Below are 21,704 nucleotides of genomic sequence, written 5' to 3' on the forward strand. Positions count from 1 at the left end.
TACGTGGCATTTAAACGGCACCGGGAAATGTTCCAGCCGAGTTTGGATTGGTGGGAAGAACAGTGGGACAAACTGCTGATGTGACTGGGCCGTATGGTGGATTCAGAGTCCGAGACCCCAACGTGCAGAACAGATGCCTCTTTGAATGCTAGAAGATCATGCACCGTACCCGCCGCTGCTGCTTCTACTTTTATAAGCCGCTTGCTAGACTCCACTAGGCAAATCCTCCTACCCAAAGCTGGTAAAAACGGGATATAAAACAGGTGGGCTGCCTGTGGTAGCATCTATGGAGAGACAGAGGGATCCGATTTCAAACCTGAGCGCTCAAGAAAGGGCATCCCTGTTACAGCTAAGCATCCCCGAAGGCACTTGAGTACCTAGAACACGTGTTTCGGCCCTTGCATCCTGACAGCGGTACCTTAAGTTTGTCCCAACTTTGAAAACTCCCAGGATGTGAGAACGGTAAGGGCAGTAATTTGTAAAGCCTGCATCTACAGATGAAAAGCGACTCCCCTTCAAGAAGGGGATACTTACTTATCCCTAACCTTCAAAGTAGAGTTAAAAGGCCGAGATCCTCAAAACTTATTGGAGGTTTGGCTCCCCAGCTTGAGACGCTGTAAAAGGGGCCTGTTTTCCAGAATCTGTTGAGTCATCCAGCCGCTGAAAATCAGGAGTCTATAGGCTGTGTCCAGTCAGGCACCCAAAATCGCTTGTCACTCTGGAAGACCCAAACATAGTGTCGTCCATGGAAGTTCTTCAGCAAATAGACAATTTGAGGGCCATTGTTCAGGTTCCTCTTTAGTCGTTAGCCTGTTACAGGCTGACACGCTCTGGCTGTTGGGCAAATACAGGGCTATCTATTCGGTTGCGTGGGCTGGGTCTGCTGGACCCAACTGGAATCACATGATTCCTAGACCCCTTGGCCATCATGCTGTGTCTTATCCAGCCCTAGTTCTCAACCTTAATTTAATGGAGGCGGCGTGTAAGTGGGGTGGGCTTGGTGGGGTGGACTCGTTGTTTACAAAATAAACCTAATGCAGTTAAGTTAGACCTAAACTCCAAGACTGTGCCTAGACTGGCAAGTTTTTCTGCAAAATCATCTGATTTTGTGGAAAAACTTGCCAGCTGTCTACACTGGCCGCTTGAATTTCCGCAAGAACACTGACGAGCTCATGTAAGATCGTCAGTGTTCTTGCAGAAATACTATGCTGCTCCCGTTCGGGCAAAAGCCCTCTTGCGCAAATCATTTGCGCAAGAGGGCCAGTGTAAACAGCATAGTACTGTTTTCCTCAAAAAAGCCCCGATCGCGAAAATGGCGATTGGGGCTTTTTTGCGGAAAAGCGCGTCTAGATTGGCCATGGACGCTTTTCTGCACAAAGTGCTTTTGCGGAAAAGCATCCTGCCGATCTAGACGTGCTTTTTCGAAAATGCTTTTAACGGAAAAGTTTTCCGTTAAAAGCATTTTCGGAAAATCATGCCAGTGTAGACATAGCCCAAGTGCAGAGGAGGGCTGACACACCCCACCACCAGAGTCAGCCTGAAAACTGTTGGCTGCTGTGAAATTCAAAGTCAACACAGTTATGGGCCCAGGAAGGAAGAGAAATTCTGAGCATCAGCAACTGCTCCCTGACTATTCTAGATTCCCTGGGTATGGCTACTCTGCAGTAAACAGCTGACGTGGCTCTCAGTCTGTGCGGTATAAAATCGCCGTGTAAGCGTTTGGGCTCTGGGACCCTTCCCCTTCAAAGTGTCATAGAATCATAGAACTGGAAGAGACCTCAGAAGGTCATCAAGTCCAGCCCCCTGCTCTAGGCAGGACCAATTCCAACTAGGTCCTTGCTGACCTTTTGGTTAGGACAAATCAAGGATGTAAGAAATCTCATTTGGGTCTTCCTGAGTTCAGGTGCCCCCGGAGATGCATTCATTTCGGGTAAGGGACAGTCACTGTGAAGACCCCTCTGAAAACGGCCTCTTTTGCCATTAGGAAAGCTTGACATAAAAGCTACATCTTCACGGCAAGGTTGTTGTACAAAAATGGCCGTTTTTGTGCAGAAACCTGCAGAGTGTCCACACCTCAAATGCACTTTTGCGCAAGTAAATCATCAGTAAAACGGCAGAACAGAGGGCTTTTGCTGGTGTAGGTAAACCTCCTTCTACGAGGCATAACCCCTTTCGTACTACAGCTACTGTGCAAAAAGGCAAGAGTGGATGCTCCAGAAGGAAAAAGCACAGGTGCTCTGATGGCCATTCTGTGAATGGCCATCAGAGCTTTCTTGTGCAAAAGCGTCCATGCAGTGTGGACGCTCTCACGCAAAAGCACATCACTTTTGCAATGCGCTTTGAGGTGTGGACGTGCTCTTGTGCAAGACGTTTTTGTGCAAAAACTCTTGCGCAAAAAGCTTCTTGTGCAAGAAGCCTTCAGTGTAGACATAGCCAAAGGGTTTTGGTCACATTTAAATGGAATAAGGGATGAATAAATGATGGTTAATAGATGATATACCCATGCTAGATCTTGGCATAGCCTATAGATGGTTAAAGCGTATTAATAAAAAGTGTTTAGAGGGTTATAAAATGTGGGTATAACAAGCCATCTGCTGACTTGTTGGATTCTCTCTCAATCTATAATTGCTTATCCATTAATTGAAATGACTATTAATCATTTATTAGCCTCGTCAATGCTTAAATTGTACTTCTAATGTACAACGTGGTCATTTTTTCTAAATAGGAGTGCGTTCGCACATCTTTTTCAAGGTTAAAGAAGATCCAACAGCAGCATTCCAGTCTTAGGGCACTTTACCCATTGCCACCACAACGTTGAGTACTGGGGAAAATCCACGCAATGGTTTGGAGCCTCCAGGCGATACACAGATGGCTGTGACACAGAATCACAGGACCGTGGAGTGCCCACTCTAAATTCAACCAAACCTAATAGATTCAGCCCTTACTATATCTAGCAGCATTTCTCTCCATTCAGGGAAACAATTTTTCAAGGACTAATCCTCTACTGATAAGGGAGAATAGGGCTAGATGATGGAGAGAGAATGGTGCGGTTTTTTGGTTGACTCTGGGTGGGGATTCGGAAGGTCTGCATTCCATTACTAGTTCCTCCACAGGCTTCCCAGGTGATCTTATGCCAGCAACTTAATCTCTCAGGACCTCGGCCCTCTTCCTGTTAAATGGGGATAATTAACACACACAGCCTCCTACTCTTTGTCTCAGGTACTTAGAATCAACACTTTGGCACGAGGGCTCTCTCTTGCAATACATATGTATGGCACTTGGCCAACAGGTTGCAAGCCTGGTGTTTAATACTAGTGTGATGACGCAGCAGGCCTTTTGCATCTGCTACATCTCTTATTAAAAATCTTTTTTACAATATTTTCCAGAGGCAGTGTGAATTATCTCAGGGTCTTTTGCCATTTTCCTTCCTTTTTCTCGTCTCTTGTGAACATCAGGAAACCAAACTACTTTTCCCTTCAAAAACATCCCTATAATCGCCCTTCATCACCCGAGATGGAAAAGGTGAAGCAAAATCCATAGCTGGTACCAAGTAGCATCATTCCATCAACTTCCAATTTTGCCAGCTGAGGGTCTGGCCAGAAGGTTTTTTGCCTTTGAATCAGACCTCTGAGCCCTGGTCTACACTAGGGAGTTATTTCAAAATCATCCCCTTTATTTAGAAATAATAAGTGGAGTGCCCCACTTTGAAATCACGGGCTGGTTATTTCGAAATCTGTTCTCCTGCTTTCCTCAGGGAATAACGCTTATTTCAAAATTGTTATTCCAGGAGTTGTTGTTTTGAAGTTAGTTCTTTCAAAATAATTTCCTAGTGTAGACATGCCCTTATTTACTAAAGATGCGCAAAAAATACATTATTTAATACTTGGATTTTCATAAACCCTGGTGCATGGTCTTGGGTGGACTCTCTCTCTCTCTCTCTCTCGCTCGCACTCTCTCGCATGCGTATGTACACACACACACACACACACACAGTGCTTCACTTCATTAATATTCCGTTGTTCCCAGCCCGTTTGCCACCAATGCTACATGTTTAGCATCAGCAGCTGTGTTTGGTAGTGCAGGCCAGCAGAGTCCTTGGCAGTGATGGATCCCTGATTTACACGGCTGATCATATAATAAACTCTCAGCTGTGTAGAAAAGGCATTTTATAGCCCTGCGATTGGTTGTTCAGTAGACTAACAAATACGCCAGGTAACGATATAAAACCAGGGTCACAGGTGCAGAAAGCTGGCCAGAGGGGGCTTTAATTAGTCCCGTTTGTCCTGCACTTAATGTCAAGCTCATTAAGGGGCCCTACAAAGTTAATCAACATGCCACAAATTAGATTTTTTTTTTAAGTTCTGCTTCCAGTTCTGTGCATGCTGCAAGGCTGTGGGTCTGACTGGGATTACAGGCCAGGTGCTGCATATTTCTCTTGGTTCTTTTATTTGGTCCGACTCTCAAGATTCCGTATTTAAACTCCTTTAACATGTGATTGGGTTGATAATGAAATTCACTAAGATTCTGTCAAACTAGCTCCTGAGTTTAACACTTCATTTAAAACAGCAGGGCGGGGGGGGGGGGGAGGAGAGAGGATAAATCCCTACTCAGACTAGAGGCTGGGTCTTAACGTGAATTATTCACCCGGTTTCCATTCACACATTCTTCTAAAAATTAATATAATAAATGCAAATTCTGGGATTCCTTAGATGGGGCCTGGCCAGATACTCCAGTCTCTTTCATTTTCAAGCAAGGCACTGAATAGAATTTTGAAACAGTAATTCTGAAATGTAAATACCTCCGTGCGTCCCACGTCTGTCAGACAACATTAAATAGATCAGATGCTCAGCTGATGTAAATCAGCAAATTATGCCTGTTTCCACCAACTGGCTGCATGTTTTCAGAGCAAAGACCCATTTTCCTATCCCCAGAATTCACCCTTTTTTTCCCCCCACCATTCCCATGTATATTACTAGATAGATGCATATATGGAAGATAGATGCATATATGGAACCCATCACCCTAGTGTCGGTGCATCTGGAGATCGTCGTCATAGTGAAACATATTGAGTCTGGTTTAGAAATTCAAGAATTGTCAGATCCTTTGTAGATGGACTGACTTGGCACACTGATGCCAGTGAGCATTGTGGCCCAAATCATAACGAAGAGTAAATCCTGCTTGATTCATTGCAGCAACTCCCATTTATACCAGATTGGGCTCAGCTTCTGTGTACAAATGAACATTTAAAAAGCATTCAGAGAGGGAAACCTCCCTTTTTTGCCACAGGGGAATTTGCCATCCGTGCCTCAGAGCCATCTCCTGAGCCGTGTGTATGCAGTGGTTTTTAAGGATCAAATGCATTTAAACCCTGTGATCTCTCTGCTAGTCTCCTGCAATCAGAAAATAATGTGAGAGATCAGAGTTATTATACACAATGCTTTTACAAAAAAAGCCAGTTAGTGCTGCCTGAAAGATTTGGAAACTCTAATGTAAAATTGGAATTTATGTGATGAAGGTCTTAATTCGGGAGGGTCTAAAGCGAAAAGAGAGTGAAATATCATTTTAAAGAGGAAGTGAAAGCACAACCATCTGAGTATATAACTAGAAGGACAATTTATGCCCAAGCACGAGTGCAGTTTGACATGGGGATAATGAAAAAACGTAGGTCATTGTGGATGACTTAAGCCTTCAGCAGCTGAAGAAAATGTATGAAATGCGAGGAACATTACACGCTTGGCAGCCCTGCACATCTGCAGTAGGACAAGTGAAATACAGTTGGCCATTCTTTACCATAAACTGTGGTTGTAGGATATGCAGCACAGAGAAATTGTAATTACAGTGACAAGACAAATCAGGGATATTTAAATATTCATGAACAAAGTCTGGGGCAATCAATCTATCTTTATTGTCCTTGCCTTCACTTCTGTAATAAATAAGTAGCTGGAGCCCTCACCTTTCATTCAAATAATTCTGAGTTTCGTGCGACACTGAAGTTCATTTATCAGCCACCCAGTCTGGAGTATTTAAACACCTCTCCAGCTCCCGGGGTTCTTGGGCCCGGGGTGGCATCGCAGAATAGATCTGGAGACCGAGGTGGACGTGGTTTGTGTTTGCTCCCTGATACATACGTGTCTGGTGCTCTCTCTGGCAGACAAATGAACCCACAGACCCTTCCGTTGCGGAAAGGGCAGGCGGCTTTCAGTCCCCTTTCTCCATTGCTGGCATTCTCATGCCTCAGAGCAGCCTGCTGAGGGAGGGATGGGTGGGTGGGTGGGTGAGTGGGGTCTCCAATTTGCTTCCCCCTCTCTGCTCATGGGGCACAGTGCCCGAGGAAGTAGCTGGCAGAGCAGTCGCCTGCTTGTCTGTGATGGAGAGCCTTTGCTTTCTCTGCCATGGTGCTGTTCCTTTGAGCCAGTCAGAGGCGGCTCGCTCTGCCAAGCGTCCCTCCTCTGCCTGCCGCCCCGAGGTGGTGAAGCCAGTCACCTCGTTTGCACCTCCCCAACCCAGTCAGCAAGGCCGAGGGTCTCCTGTGCGCACAGGGCAGCGGGCGGCTCGGCCGGCGTTCTGGCATCTGCGTTTTACAGGCTGTTTCCGGGGGTGGAGGAAGGCGAGGGACAGACATGGGGATGGGTGGAGAGGAGTTAGGGAGGAATCCTGCTGTACTAGACAGCCCTTTGGTCTGCTCCCTGGAACTGGTCCATCTGACCCAGTCCTCTTCTGCCCCCTAAACCCACAGTACCTTGAAGGAATCCGTCAGCCACAGCAGGGGCAGTAAATTCCTAGTAAATCCTAACAAACAAGCAGGAGTCATCGAATCATGGCTATTGTGGGATTAACAGCTGGATCTTACCACTACTCCCCTCTTCCTCACACCTCTCCCAGCACGGACTGTCTCTCCCTGATCCCCATGGGGACCTTTGGATGGTGGTGGTATTCTGGTTGGTATGACTGTAGGGCGAAGGAGACCGTGTTACACATCAGAAGCCAGGTACTGAACAAACCGAATAAAAAGACAGTCCAAAGTGAAGCCTCGTAATGGCACCATACTGCAGGAGGTGGCATTGGAGATTCCTTAGGTGGTCTCTTGTCTTTCATGCTCCTGGGCCTTAGGGTGCACTGAGCTACGCAAGGAATGTTGTTTAACCCCCCTGCTTTGCATACGTGGGCACATGGATGCTTACTCCCCGTAAGGTTCTAACTGGATGGCGGATTCTTCTTCCCTTCCAGTCCGAAGGTGCTGTGCTACTTGGCCGAGTGTTGCGTTCCACCCATGAGCCAGCTGCACATCATGGGGTGCGACGTGACCACCGACGAGTCCTTCCCTTGATCTCCTGGGAGGCGAGGGACGTGAGACGTCAGGTGTGGGGGGCAGTAGAGGAAGGGCTGCGTGAGGCTGTGCTGGGGTCCCACCCAGGTCTAACCACGCACTGGTGTCATTCCAGGTGATCACCCCTACGAGTGCGAATTCTGTGGCAGCTGCTTCCGGGACGAGAGCACATTGAAAGGCCATAAGCGCATCCACACTGGAGAGAAACCATACGAGTGCAACGGCTGTGGCAAGAAGTTCAGCCTCAAGCACCAGCTGGAGACCCACTACAGGGTGCACACAGGTACCACCCCCTCCCGGGCATCCCTCGCAGCCTTTGCAGCGCGTGAGTGAGCCGTGCCTGCAGCCACGCCAGCCTGGGCTGTGATCCCCTTCGGCCTCACACGCTAGCCAGGCTCAGCTGGGTGTCCTCTGTGGAACAGCCAGGGTGGCAGGGAGGGGCTCGGGAGGGAGGGTCGACCCCAGAGCCAGTACAGTGGTGTGGTGGGATGTCCCAGCTTTCAGACGTGGCTCTCTGCCCTGGAATCGGGGCATTCGTTCCTGCGCCCTGACCGAGTTCTGTGCTGGCAGTTGCAGCTTCTGCCGAATAAGGTATCTTCACTTCCTGCCGGGCCCTGGGTACTGTTGGAGCTGCTGGGCCCCAGGCCAGGGCAGGGTGATGAGATGCCTGGGTCTAGCTGAAGTATCACTCCCGGATCCGTAGAGACCAAAGGTGCAGTAGGAGTCACTAGGGTTTGCCTGGGCGTTTGACAGCTGAGGGGCGGGCGAAGTTGGGACAATTGAAAATACACCTGAGACTTTCCACTTCTTTGCTACCGCTCCCATCTCCATCCCCCTGAGCCACCAGCCCCTTCTCCAAATGATTCCTTCCCCTGGCCCAGCCAAACAAGAGCTGTGCAGGCATCACGGGCAGGCTGGGAAGGAATAGGGCAGGCTCCTTATCCTATTGAAATTATTTGGGCCAATTAGTAACAATTCCCCTCATCTCCCTCTGGAGAGAGAATAAAGGGAGCTAAGCAGTGCTGCTCCCTCTTCCTGCGTCTACTGTACGCAGGCGCTGACCTGGCTGCCATGCCGAAGCGGTCAAATGGTGCATTTCCAGCCACCATCTGCCTTGTATGTGGGGCAGCTCAGAAGGCGCTGAAGAGGGACCGCAGACCTCTTTCGCCTCTGTCATTGGACCATGTGGTTAGTGTGACTGCACATTTGCTCCATTCACAGTTCTTCCTCAGCTTTCCCCGCCTCTTGCCTGACGGATCCAGAGAAGAACAACAAACATGATTAAAATGGGCTTGTTTCGTTTGGAAATGAGAAGACTGAGGGGAACATGAGAGCAGTTTTCAAGTACCTAAAAGGATGCTACAAGGAGGAGGGAGAAAAATTATCCTCCTTGGCCTCTGATGATAGGACAAGAAGCAATAGACTTAAATTGCAGCAAGGGTGGGGGTTAGATTGGGCATTATGAAAAACTTCCAAACTTTCAGGGTGCTTAAACACAGGAATAAGTTGCCTAGGGAGGTTGTGGAATCTCCATCTCTGGAGGTATTTAAGAGCAGGTTGGACAAGCATCTATCAGGGATGGTCTAGACAGTGGTTGGTCCTGTTGTGTGGGCCGGGGGCCAGACTAGATGACCTCTTGAGGTCCCTTCCAGTTCTAGTGTTCTAGGATTCTTCAAGGTGTTTATTCTCACTGTGCCTGTGCGAGGGAATGACCCATTCTGCGGAGAGCTAAAACGTACGGAGGTTAAATCAGTCACTCCAGGAGTCTGCTGGAAAGCGGAGAATTGAACCTGGATCTCTCTCACTTCCAGAGAGTTCCCTGAATCCTGGGCCATCCTTCCTGGTTATAGCCTCCGGCCATGGGGAGGGGAAAAAGATGATTTTCAGGCATTACAGGCTGTGTGGCCTAGAGGACAAGGCACTGAATTTGGGACTCGAGAGCAGGATTCTAAATCCCAGCACTTCCACTGGTTTCTCTATGCCTCAGTTCCCCCTTCTGTGCAGTGGGGGATAATGATGTTGATATTCTCTTTGAAGCACGTGGAGACTTACAGATGAAAAATTCTATATAAGCTCTAGTTATGCATTTTGTAGCCAGCCCCACTGCATGTTTTTAAATCAACCTGAATGGGGCAGGCATTCTGACCCAGTGTGCTATAAACCTGGGGAATTCATTGCCACAAGATACTGGGGTTAGCAGGTTCAGCCGCCCCTCCCCCAAAGATTGGGCCTTTACATGAACAAAACACCCATGCCTTGTGAAAGATTTTTTTTTTTTTTTTTAAAGCACAAAAATTTTGGGAGAGCTAAAACCTGCAGCTGCTTCAGGACATGAGCCCAACTCTGACTTATAGGGGTCAGGAAGTAACTTCTCCCATCAAGGTATCCTGTCACTGCAGTATTTCTTTCACCTTCCACTCAAGCAGCTGGAGCTGTACCCCGTTGGGGACAGGATGCTGGCTAGATGGACCTGGGTCTGATAACGGCTGCGTTCCCCAGTGCTACTGAGAAACTCCTCTCGGCTCCAGCTCAATTGTCCTCCTTTTTCAGTTATTCCATCTCCGCCAAAGCCTGTGAGTCGCATACGAGGCTGGAGCTGAGATTTCAGGGGCTTGTTTTGATGCAGTAATTAACTGCCTGGCCTTCCTGATATTGATACTTGCTCTGTGCACAGACACAGCGAATAATGAAGTAATGAACAGCAAAAGTGATCTAAATATTGATCCACTATTTACAATAGTTACATGCTGATGCATTCAGTGATTCATCTTCCCCAGCAACCACCCTGGATTTCTAAGGAATTGGAGCAGCTTTTCCGCAGCAAATGCCCATGAGTCCAGCAGCTTTTGGGTGCGGGAAATAAGGAAGGGTTTAATGCGCAAGGCCTAGCCCATAATGCTGGATGAAAACCCCCAAGGGAGAAGAAAACTCTCTAGTGTCCAGACTTGCAGCTGCCCTGAAACTTCAACTTCAACTTCAGCTCCCACTTGGAGCTAGCATTCGGCCTAGTAAGAGGGACCTCGTTTAGCCACTCCTAGCACCTACCTGCCAGCATAGGGCAGGTGGGCCTCTATCCTCGTGCAGGAATGCAAATGAGGATGGCTCTGCTGAAAATGGGGGTCCCTTCCAGTTCCGTCTCCCTGCCTCTTCCAGTGACTAGAGTGTCCCCATCTTGTCCGAGGCACTGTACATCGCTGGCTGGGCTTCCAAGGTGCTAAACTCCCGCAGCTCCCTGTGGGATGGAGGTCTTGCTTATGTGGGAATGGGATCCCCCTGCTCTTGCTGCTCACATGGACCAGCCACTTCATTGTGATACACTATCCCAGATGTCCTACCAGGATCATAGAATGCTGGAATGGGAAGGGGCCTCGAGAATATTGTGTCCAGTTCTGGGCCCCCTACTACAGAAAGGATGTGGACACATTAGAGACGGTCCAGCAGACGGCAACCAAAATGATGAGGGGGCTGGAGAACTTGACCTACCGGGAGAGACTGAGGGATTTGGGCTTATTTAGTCTGCAGAAGAGAAGAGTGAGGGGGGATTTGATAGCAGCCTTCAACTTCCTTCAAAGCAAACATGATTCTGGGATGCATTAACAGGTGCGTTGTGAGCAAGACACGAGAAGTCATTCTTCCGCTCTACTCTGTGCTAGTTAGGCCTCAGTTGGAGTATTGTGTCCAGTTCTGGGCACCGCATTTCAAGAAGGATGTGGAGAAATTGGAGAGGGTGCAGAGAAGAGCAACAAGAATGATTAAAGGTTTAGAGAACGTGACCTAGGAAGGAAGGCTGAAAAAATTGGATTTGTTTAGTTTAGAAAAGAGAAGACTGAGGGGGGACATGAGAGCAGTTTTCAGGTATCTAAAAGGGGGTCATAAAGAGGAGGGAGAAAACTTGTTCATCTTGGCCTCTGAAGATAGAACAAGACGCAATGGGCTTAAACTGTAGCAAGGGAGGTTTAGGTTGGACATTAGGAAAAAGTTCCTAACTGTCAGGGTGGTCAAACAATGGAATAAATTGCCCAGGGAGGTTGTGGAATCCCCATCACTGGAGATATTTAAGAGCAGGTTAGATAAATGTCTATCAGGGATGGTCTAGACAGTATTTGGTCCTGCCACGGGGGCAGGGAACTGGACTCGATGACCTCTCGAGGTCCCTTCCAGTCCTAGTATTCTATGATTCTATGATTCCTGAAGGGAGGTTCCAAAGAGGCTGGAGAGAGGCTGTTCTCAGTGGTGATGGATGGCAGAACAAGGAGCAATGGTCTCAAGTTGCAGTGGGGGAGGTCTAGGTTGGATATTAGGAAAAACTATTTCCCTAGGAGGGTGGGGAAGCACTAGGATGGGTTCCCTAGGGAGGGGGTGGAATCTCCATCCCTAGAGGTGTTTAAGTCCTGGCTTGACACAGCCTTGGCTGGGATGATTTAATTGGGGTTGGTCCTGCTTTGGGAGGGGGTTGGACTTGATGACTCCTGAGGTCGCTTCCAGCTCTATGATTCTAGGTCATCATGTCCAGTCCCCTGCCCTCACGGCAGGACAAGCACCAGTGACGTGATCCCTGGCAGGTGTTTGCCTAACCTGTTCTTAAATATCTCTCACAATGGAGATTCCACAGCCTCCCTTCTGTCTTCTCTTCTCCAGACTAAACAAGCCTCTTTCAGCCTTCCCTCATTGCTCAAGTTCTCTAGACCTTTCATCATTCTTGTTGCTCTTCTCGGGCCCTTCTCCAGTTTTGCCACGTCTTTCCTGATACGTGGCGCCCAGAAACGGACACGCGACTCCAGCCTAATCAGCCCTAATACTCAGAGTTGTTGACTCGATTCCCACGACTTGAACTCGAGTCCAACTTAAGTCGTCGAGGTGACTAAACTTGAGACTTGACTTGAGAGTTCCTAATTTTGTTAAATTGACTTGGTCCAAAAATGCCGATATTGATGTCTTGTACAAAAGTGACTTGACATTTTTTAAATTAAGACTTGAGACTTGACTTGGGACTTGACTCGAAAGTGACTTTAGGGACTCGAGACTCGACTTGAGACTTGAACTGTAGTGATTTGAGACTCGACTTGGAATTGACAATGGCGACTTGAAGACAACACTGCTAATACTGCAGCGGCGGGCGGCCGTGGAAGTATCGCAGACAAGTCGGCGTGGCTGCTGCTTCACTCTTCTGTTCTCTCTCTCTCTTTCTGCCAGGTGAAAAGCCTTTTGAATGCAAGCTGTGTCACCAGCGGTCCCGAGATTACTCCGCCATGATCAAACATCTCAGGACCCACAACGGCGCTTCTCCCTACCAGTGCACTATCTGCCTGGAGTATTGTCCTAGCCTGTCTGCCATGCAGAAACATATGAAGGGCCACAAGCCAGAGGAGATCCCCACCGACTGGAGGATAGAGAAGACCTATCTCTACCTTTGCTATGTTTAAGGGACATGGAGGAGGGGGAGATTTAAGTCAGGAAGGACTGGGCAAAAAAATGCATCATCCATGGCCTTTTAATTCTGTTGTGTACTGAAAGGGTTCTCCGCTTTTGTTTCTGGCTTGTGAGGTGTTTGTACGGGGGAGGGGGGAATGATTCCCTCTTTTACTTTGTGTGTTCTCCGTGCAGTCGGTGAGACAACACCTCCGAATCGAGCCACAGCCAAATGTTCACAGTGTTTTGTGACTACGCACGCCAAGGGCTTCGGAAAAGAGCAGGTGAAATGACACTCTGGGGAAGGGGAGGGTCCGTCCAGGGCAGGCTTTAGGGTCTGAGATGGTGGGAGGTTTTCCTTTCCAGGTTTGACTTTCTCCCCCTTGATTTTTGCCACGTACGTTGAATTTGCTCAGGCCCTGTGTACATTTCAAATGGCCGCCTCCCGAGGTTGCGTAGGGCTGTGAAAAACGTTGCACCCCGAATGTTGTGGGGAGAGGGACCTGGCCTGAGGTGTGGAGGTGGCTAGGTTGGCAGGATTCGTCTCTCAGAGAGATGGATTGAGTATGGCGGGAAAACCCCTTGTACGACGGCACGGCAGTGCTGTTGCAGCCACTGTGGTGTAGACATGTACTCAGGCACCTCCCTTCATTCAGCTGCCTCCTGAACAACCTCCCCAGTCGGTGGCAGTATAATGCCTGTCGTTAAGACCCCCCTCGGGGAGTTCCCCTGCAAATTAGCTCAGACGTCCCTGTTTGGGGTACCCAGAAATACGTCCTAGCCAGGGCAGATGATGTGCAGCGTGGCAGGTGGGTGACTGGAAGTTTGCTAGTTGCGCTAACGATGTGGCAGGCCGTGTTGCCGTCGAGGTTTCCAGTTGCTAGTGGCTTGGGAAGCCCCGTGAGGTTTGGGGTTTTTTTTTCCTGCCTGCCCAACTGGAGACACCCTGAATTTCAGAACATGCTGATCACCCTTGCGTGGTGTCTCCCGTCGGGCATGCGGAATTCCTAGTCCATCTGGCACAGCTTGGCGGAAGTGAAGGGCACCACCAGAATTTTCCTCAGGGCCTGAGTGCGAGGAGGCCTTCCCAGCAGGGCACCCGTGCCAGGTGGACTGCAGGTGCCCGGTGGGTACAGTGCAGTTCAGGGCGGGGCATGGTTCTCAGAGAGCAGCCGGGAAGAAAGCAATAGAATGTGCCATCCTGGGCCATCCTAGAGCTGGGGCAGGATGCAGCCCAGATAGCCACAGGGGGTGCCATGCTGCCCATGGGCCTCCTGTGCCCCCGTTCCCTGTGAAAAGACCATGCCGCATGATGGAAGTCCACCTTCCCTCAGGTTGAGATGTGCTGGGCCTCCTCTCCCAGCCAGCAACACCAGGACTGAGGGGTGGGGATGCAGGTGCCTCACCCATTACCTCCTGGGTGGGAGGCTTGTCCCTGGCCACAGAGTTACTCTGCCCTGCTCTGACATGCAAGGGAGAAGGCTGCTGGGTCCCTGCTCCGTTCCAGCTAAGGGAAGGCTGTTCCATATCACACCCTATGGGCATAAGTAAAACAAATCTGGACTCGGCTAGAAGGTGTTTCCCCCTCTGCCCCTTGGGCTGCCGTGTTTCCGATGGCAACGAGATTCCTGGAAATGTTTCCAGGTTATTCATGACATCTGAAAACAAAACTAAACCTGTTCTGGAGAAAATGAATTTGAAGAAAAATTCACCTGGAAGGAAACTATTCTAAATAACTGCAGTGATGGAATTGAAGTGTGCCCAGGATGGCCTGCATGCCTGGTAGTGGGAAGCAGGCTGGGGAGTTAGACTAGGATATAATTATCCTGCTGCATAGGACAGGCAGGGTGACTTCTCAGCCTCGCGTGGAGGATGCAGTCAGAGAGCCCCCCCTCGATCACGCTCCTCAATTAGCAAAGTTGTGGTTGCGTTGTCACTTAGTCCGATGGGATGCTGACAGCTCTTGAGCCTCTTCTTCATGCACAGAAAGTTGCAGTGGATGTTTTGATCAATGGTCGCTACTCCTCTGACAGCCAAGTAGTGCTGCCGGGAATACCACTATAATCCAAGCTACTTGGGTTTTTTAGGCGGAAGCCAGTCTGTTCCAGAACTTACAACTTGGCTCTAAAAATTGCCTCTAGGCTGCGACCCTCTCTCCTGACCAAAGACCTTTCTGTGCATGTGTTTCATTCTTTTTGGCTTGTTCTTGAGGGGAAGGAGTTAGAACCAGATGGAAAGGGCAAATCTTCCAGCCGGTTTGTCAAATCCCAGCGATTGGACAAGCGTGTCTTCAAATGCTCTTCAACTGCCCCCTAGTGCCTGGGTATTGTCAGGGGTCTGAAGGAATGATGGCCGAGCTTGTATCTGCTCCTCTTGCAAACACATGCAGTATATCTCCTGGCTTGCAGTGCGGCGCAGCGACTCAGGCTGGCTAAATGCTTACCTGTCCGTTTGACCTAAATTTGTCCGATTTTGAAGAATGGGGAGTAATTCACAAGTTCAGGTGTCGGATTTTGTATGTATCATGCTGCTGGGTCGCTCACTTTTTTGTCTCTGCTGATGCCACGCCTAGCAATTCAATGGTATTCTTTTTTTAAAGCAAGAGCCCTTTAGAAATCATCCTTGTTCTGACTGCAGAGGCTTTGCTCTGAATGGGTAAATTCATTTGGTTTTGGTTTCCCCCCCCCCGTTCCAAAACAAGATCATAGAAATTAATTTTTTTGCCCAGCCCTCTGTCCAGGAAGCTATGAAGGAGCGAATGGTTAAAAGATGGCTTTTCTTTGTGTATGACTTTGGGGTTTTATTGTCTTTGTTTTAATTTTGAATATTTCTATTTAGCACATTTTACTTGAAATTACCTCGTTTTTTTTGTGACCTCATGAGCTTTTATTGTTGGGTTGGAGTTTTTTTGGGTTTTTTAATAAATGAACAGGTTGTTCAAAAGGCCATGCCGCAGATCGGTGACGTGCGGTATACGAATCGCGTGCTCGATGAGAGTGCAAAAGTGCCATGGCAGCCGCAAAAGCAATTTTACGGTGTTTTTTGTGCATTATCATTACCAAAATTGGTATTTTTTTCACGGCCGGCCTTGACGGAGCTGGGGTCGTTGATTCTGAAAGCTACCTCTTGTGTTTTGGTTTTTGTTTTTATTTTGCAGTTATGAAAAGCACATTTTGCAATATTTGTGTTCGCTTTGTGATGTCATTTCAATCTTCATCTCATGCTTTACTTGCAATTGTATATTATGTTGTAATTTAGCTGCATTTATATTAAACAAAAAAAGTTAGGGAAGTATTTTGTAGATGGAAGTAAAGGGAAAAAAAGAGGGGTATTATACTGCTGTGCCCACCCTATCCCCTACCTTGTCTCAACTGTCGGGAAAAAAATTGAAGGCCTTAAAACTGGGGGAAATAATTTCATGTGACAGTGGAGCAAGGTAACTTAAGGTTTAGTGAAGATTTAGTGCTTTGAAAAGGAAAGAGTTAAACTTGAATATGTGAATAGAACAGTAGAGTCTTGTTTATAATGTGAAAAATGTGAGTATAAAATCACTTCGGGCAGAACTCAGAGAAATAAATATGCACTAACGCATCAATTTTGCGTTAGCCAGCGATGGCCATGAGATAATCTCTATCTCAAAACTAAAACTGATGTCAAAAATGTTTAAGGTGTTCCACAAAATTAACTCATTCTTCCCATCCACCCTGGCCCCCATTCACCGAGCTGAAAGGGTTGAACTGATATTTACAAAGTGTAATATTTTTGTAATATTTGTTAGTCCCTGTGTCGGTTTCCACAGGACCTTGCCCTTCCTTTTGTAATGTGAACAGGAATTGTGTGTGCGTGTGCGTGCGTGTGCGTGTGTATGCTTTTTGTGCGTGCGGTTGTGTATTAAATCATGCAGTATTGTTGTAATCCAGTGTTGCAGCCTTGGATGGTACTAAATCAAACTCATGCAGCTTCAAAATCACATGCAGGAAATGTATGCAAACGTGCTTGTCAAGTGCAGATTGCTTCCATCTGCTAAGAGTCGAGGTGTAGGGAAGGGGGAGGGTGGGACAGGCAGGACTGTAGATGTTGGTGATTTAACAATAATTTCTTTTTATTGTTTGGAGTTTCACTACTCCTGGGAAACCATCATCTGTGTTTACTGTTCACAGCAGAGAAGCAAATTCTTCCTCAACCCGCCAATCTAAAAGATATTATTTGCTGTTGAATGTTGGGATGCGTGTCCAGTGACTCAGTGGCACACCACAAACACACACACACACACACACACACAAGTAGACAGGGCTACAGGCTTAATATGGGGCTCAGGCAAACATAAGCAGGTCTAGAATTAGGAGGGATCTATCCGTGTTCTCCCTTCACTACCCCTTCCATTAGAGAGCGCAGTCTTACAGGGTGGGGGGTAGTATAGCGTGCAGTTTCACCTTCAGATCAACATCGCTTCTTTGCGCTGTTGGTCAGTTGGATAATTCGGTTACCATTATGAGCACTGCTCACTACAGTATATCGTTCTTTGTGAATTCGAATGGAAACGGCCTTACATGGTTCTATCGACACGTTTTTCCAGATGCAAAGCAGAAAGCTGGTTGTACACTCACACGTTACGCTGTTCACATCATCCATTTTGAACTTACACCTGGCTGTGTCTGATATCATTTTGGGAATAATATCAGTGTTGTCTCTCAACTCACAGCATTAAGACCCTTTTTATGCATTATATATATATAAATGCATACATGCATGATATCTTTTGCTGCTTTGTGTGGGGAAGGGGAAGCAGGATAGATGCTGATTTAGTATGATCCAGGATGCAACTCTGGAGAAAGGCTTGTTGAATCTTTGTGCCTGGAAACAGTTTTTTCACACTTAAAAGAAAAAAAAATTGCTGCGATTTCTTACAAGTATATGGTACCTTTTGGCAGTAAATTGGTACTGCTGGCTGGAGGGGGCGTGTCATGGGACAATGGAACAAACTACTAATTTTCCAGCTTGATTTATTTTCCACTGGAGGACCCTCTCCTCCTCCCATCCTAGGTGTTGGCACATTTTGACTTCACCACCAGCTGGTTTTCTACCAGACCCAAAAAGTGTCCAATCGGGTCACTGGGATGTTCTAAATGTAAAGGCCAGAAATTTTGTGGAGTGAAAACTCCTCAGGCAAGATGAGAACATATTAATTGTTCACTCTTCTCGTGTCTTGTTCTCCCCTTGTCCCCTCTTCCCCTACCCGTGCATTGGAACATCTGCTTCTGTGACCGTCCTTCCAAGACTGCTTTAACCATAGCACAGAAAAGAGGTTGGAAAAAAAAAAAGGCAGCAAATTCACCTCCAACATACAACTTTCAGATATCATTCCAATGATTGTGGCTGATGAGAAGTCTCTGGTCCCATGACAACCTTCCATGCAGCGTACCAGACTTTTGATGTGCATCATAGTATTTGTTTCACATAGTGTTACGTATGCATGATCTTCTAAGGCTAAGAAGCCATGGTAAAGCTCCATGACTTCTATCCATATATATATATAATTATATATATGTATATTATAGCACTGAGGACCAACTGCCCTGCTGGACCAAGCAAACGAAGGCTTGTTTTCATTGCTTGTCTTTTATGTCGTGACAGCACAAGTGCCAGTCAGATTGCTCTGTATTAAAAATAGTGTTTTTAATTAATTGATGTTATAGTTCTGTCTACCTCAGCACCTCCTGTTAGCCTAATTTTAGAAGGTGCCCAATTTTTTTGTTGTTGTTGGTTTTTTTCAGATTATTGGTTACTATTTTTTGTACAAATCTGTTGTTTTCTCGTTCTGTTCGTTTCTTTTGCAGCACTGCTTGTGAGTCTGTTCTCTAGCCACAGATGCAGTTAGCGAAAAATGTAAAAAGGAAAAAAAAATCCCAAAATTGTGATGTCTCCTAGTTGCAGCTCTCCGCATCTGCCTTCATTCTGTGTAGATTCAGATGCATTTCTTTGTTAAACTTCAGTGTTTCTGACAGAGGAAAAGAAAAAAAGAAAAAAAAAGAATTTACTGCTGCAGGTTTTTTTTCTCTCCATGTGTCACTAAGTGAAGTTCGTGCCTTCTATAGCAAAGAGAATATTTTTTACATCCTACTAACAGTAGATTTTTTTGTAGTGAACATTTTTTGTATTTTTATTTATAAGTCTCATAAGAAAAATAGCAATGTTCAGTTGTATACCTTGAATCTGCAGTTAGAAAAAAATAATAAAGTTAATTCAGTCGTCTCTGCCTGCTGTCTCCTCCTCCTATTCTTTACTCGGATGTTTCTCTGGCCAGGAAGAGGAGAAATCCATTGCATGAGCTAAAACCTTACCTGATCCCCATTGAACAGGACTGAAATAAGGGACAGGATTGGAAGGCTGATGCGATTTCCATACAAATGGCCTTCACTTTCCAGAGAGTGCAGGAGAGATTTTTGTTTTTTCCTTATACCAGCAGATGTCAGCCTCAAACAGAGCTAAAGTTGGCAGCTGGAACTACTGCTAGCTCCCTTTTCAACTAGCTGAGATAGTATGTGAATGACCTTAAGGGCTCTTCCCTGACCCAAGTGTTTCCGATATAACAATCGCCATGAATCATTTCAAGACAACTCAATTAGAGAAATGATAGTTGGGTCTCCGATTTCATTTCTGGTCACCCACATGTTCACTGTACTATGTGTGTGGCCACTTAAAACTTCTTCCCATTTCCTGGGTGGAAAAACTGAGTCTCTCTCACTGCCTAAGCCAAGATTTTCCAGAGCTGCCAATGATCTCCTTTTTGGGGGCTGCCCAATATGAGATGCTTTTTAAAAGGGCCTGGTTTTCCCCAATGTTCTGTGCACACCCCCTTGTGTTTCACGATGGGTGCCATAAATTGGGTTAGAAGTCTTGGCCCATACAATTTGCCCAGAGCCTTGAAGAAAGCACAGGTGGGTCAGACACAGAGTAAGGCAGAGCAGAGAATGGGTGCGTTTCCTGTTGCCGAATCTGGGAGCTTCCGCTCAACCTGTAGCAGCTCCAGCATTTAGTTTGGAAGGTGAATTCCTGGTGCATCAGCTAACACGGTAGCCATTCCTAATGTTTCTCTCCATTGCTATGAAAGCATGCCCCACAGCTGCAGAGAAGATGGCTTACCACACACAGCGGGTGCAGCTGTTCAAACCATAGAGATACCTTGACCACCCATCCAGGTCGGAGAACGAGGATCAACTCGTGATCAAAATCACCGTGGTTTTATCTTACAGTAAAACAGAGCTGGCAGGTTATTCTCTGATGTAACTACCTGAACAGTGACGTTACCATGGCAATTAACAGTACTAATTGCACCAGGCATCAGCCCCTGCCAATGCACTGAAACAGAGCAGGTCTTCGGTTCTAAGGTTCTTGAGCATCACTCATGGATCACGAGCAGCTAGCAGGTTCCACCAGCATCAGCCTCCATGGAGCCAAGGGTTGCCCCAGAGTCACTGAGGGTTCCTGCCCCAATGAGCTCACCGTCTAAGACTTGACTTCCCTCTCCTTTGCTCCATCGCCGTGTCCCACAGGGCTCGGAGCAGCCGGGTGGATGCTACCCGCTCTCCTAGACAGAAGGCCGGCTGCAATGCGGGCCAGGTTGGTGAGGAGGAGCAAAAAGAAGCTGCTGAACTTCTGTGTGGTGAAATGCTAACTGTCCCTCCTCCCTTGCAAATGAAGGTGAAGGACCATTTAAAAACATATGGGCGCACGCCTTCATCTGGCCCTGGGGGCTCAGCTTCGTAGGTCCAAGAGGCCAGGGCTGTAGGAGGGGAGGGGGGAACCTCCCCTCACAGCACAGCCTGTGCCCTGGGTCCATGGGCGGCTTGTTTTCGGGGCTGCGTCCATGGGAGCTGCCGCTGCTGATGCCTTGCCGCCCGGGTTCCCTGTGAGCTGGGTGCTTGGGTAGCTGCTCAGGAGAGATTCCGGTACGGCCCCGCTACTGAGCAGCGTGCCCACAGCTTGGTTTTGTGTGTCTACTGGTGGTGCACATTTGCACACGCCTCGGTGCCCATACAAATTTATTCTGCACTGGAATGGGGGGGAAAAAAATCCACACGTGGATGGAAAAGAGGAGAGGGACCATTGCTTGTCACCTCTGATATTGTGGTTCCTTTGGGGTCTCTTGAGTGCTGGAAGGCGGCCGAAGCACACTTGTTTGTCTCAAAGGGCTAGTGCGTGCTTCTATGGGGAGGGGGTTTCTTTTGCAATCCCCACCCCCTCCAGCCTTGGCTCAGCTTTCTCTGCAGCCCCTTCCAGCGGGCCAAGTGCGTATCTCCGATGCACGCTTCCAGCCCGAGCTTTCTCTTGACAGATGGGAGGGGAGGGAGATTTCCGTCTTTAAAACAACATTTAATAGCAGTTTTCTGCTAACGGACATCAAAGCAGAGGCTTAGGTGCTCCGGGTGGGTCATGTGCCCCATGGATATGGGTGAGAAGAGGTGAGTGAATAGCGACCCTGCTGAATAGGCTTTGTGTGACAGTGAGGGCTTCCCATCCTTATGTGCTCTTTGACCCAGATATGATCTAATGGATAAAAAGGGGCCCTGACAGCATGAGCATGAAAAAGCTTTGTGCTCGTCATTAAATCCCCCCAGCCATATTTATACAGTCCCAGCGGCTGTGCAGGCAGTGGCCAGGCCCAGTCTGGGGCTGGGGGAGGGAATAGGGTCGCCAGGTGTCCGGTTTCGACCCACACAGTCGGGTATTTGAGCTTTCTGTCCGGGAAACAAATTGAGAAAATACCAGACGTAGAAATGTCCGGTCTTCTCTAATTACGTTTTATTATTATCATGAGTATCGGGACGTAGTTGCGAACTGCCTGGCTGTTCGACATGCTCACGCTGCGTCAGCGTGTCTACCAACCGGGCAGGACGCAACCACGCAGTAGAGAGGAGGGGGGCGGGGCCGGGGCGGGCTGGAATTGCCAGGGCCGGACTCGTCCGTG

General features: G+C 47.8%; 1 protein-coding gene across 9 annotated transcripts in view; it reads left to right on the forward strand.

The window, feature by feature from the left end:
- ZBTB16 (zinc finger and BTB domain containing 16) overlaps positions 1-18,993 on the forward strand; it is a 199,007-nt gene extending 180,014 nt beyond the window's left edge. For all 9 annotated transcript variants that reach the window (XM_075909813.1, XM_075909809.1, XM_075909815.1 and 6 more), the window contains exons 6-7: positions 7,443-7,610; positions 12,521-18,993. In XM_075909813.1, coding sequence (XP_075765928.1) covers positions 7,443-7,610; positions 12,521-12,750 — 398 coding nt within the window. In that variant the 3' untranslated portion in view covers positions 12,751-18,993. The remainder of the gene's footprint in view (positions 1-7,442; positions 7,611-12,520) is intronic.
- Positions 18,994-21,704: the final 2,711 nt, after the last annotated feature.

This window comes from Pelodiscus sinensis, chromosome 26, assembly GCF_049634645.1.
Source record: "Pelodiscus sinensis isolate JC-2024 chromosome 26, ASM4963464v1, whole genome shotgun sequence".
Taxonomy (NCBI): Eukaryota; Metazoa; Chordata; order Testudines; family Trionychidae; genus Pelodiscus; species Pelodiscus sinensis.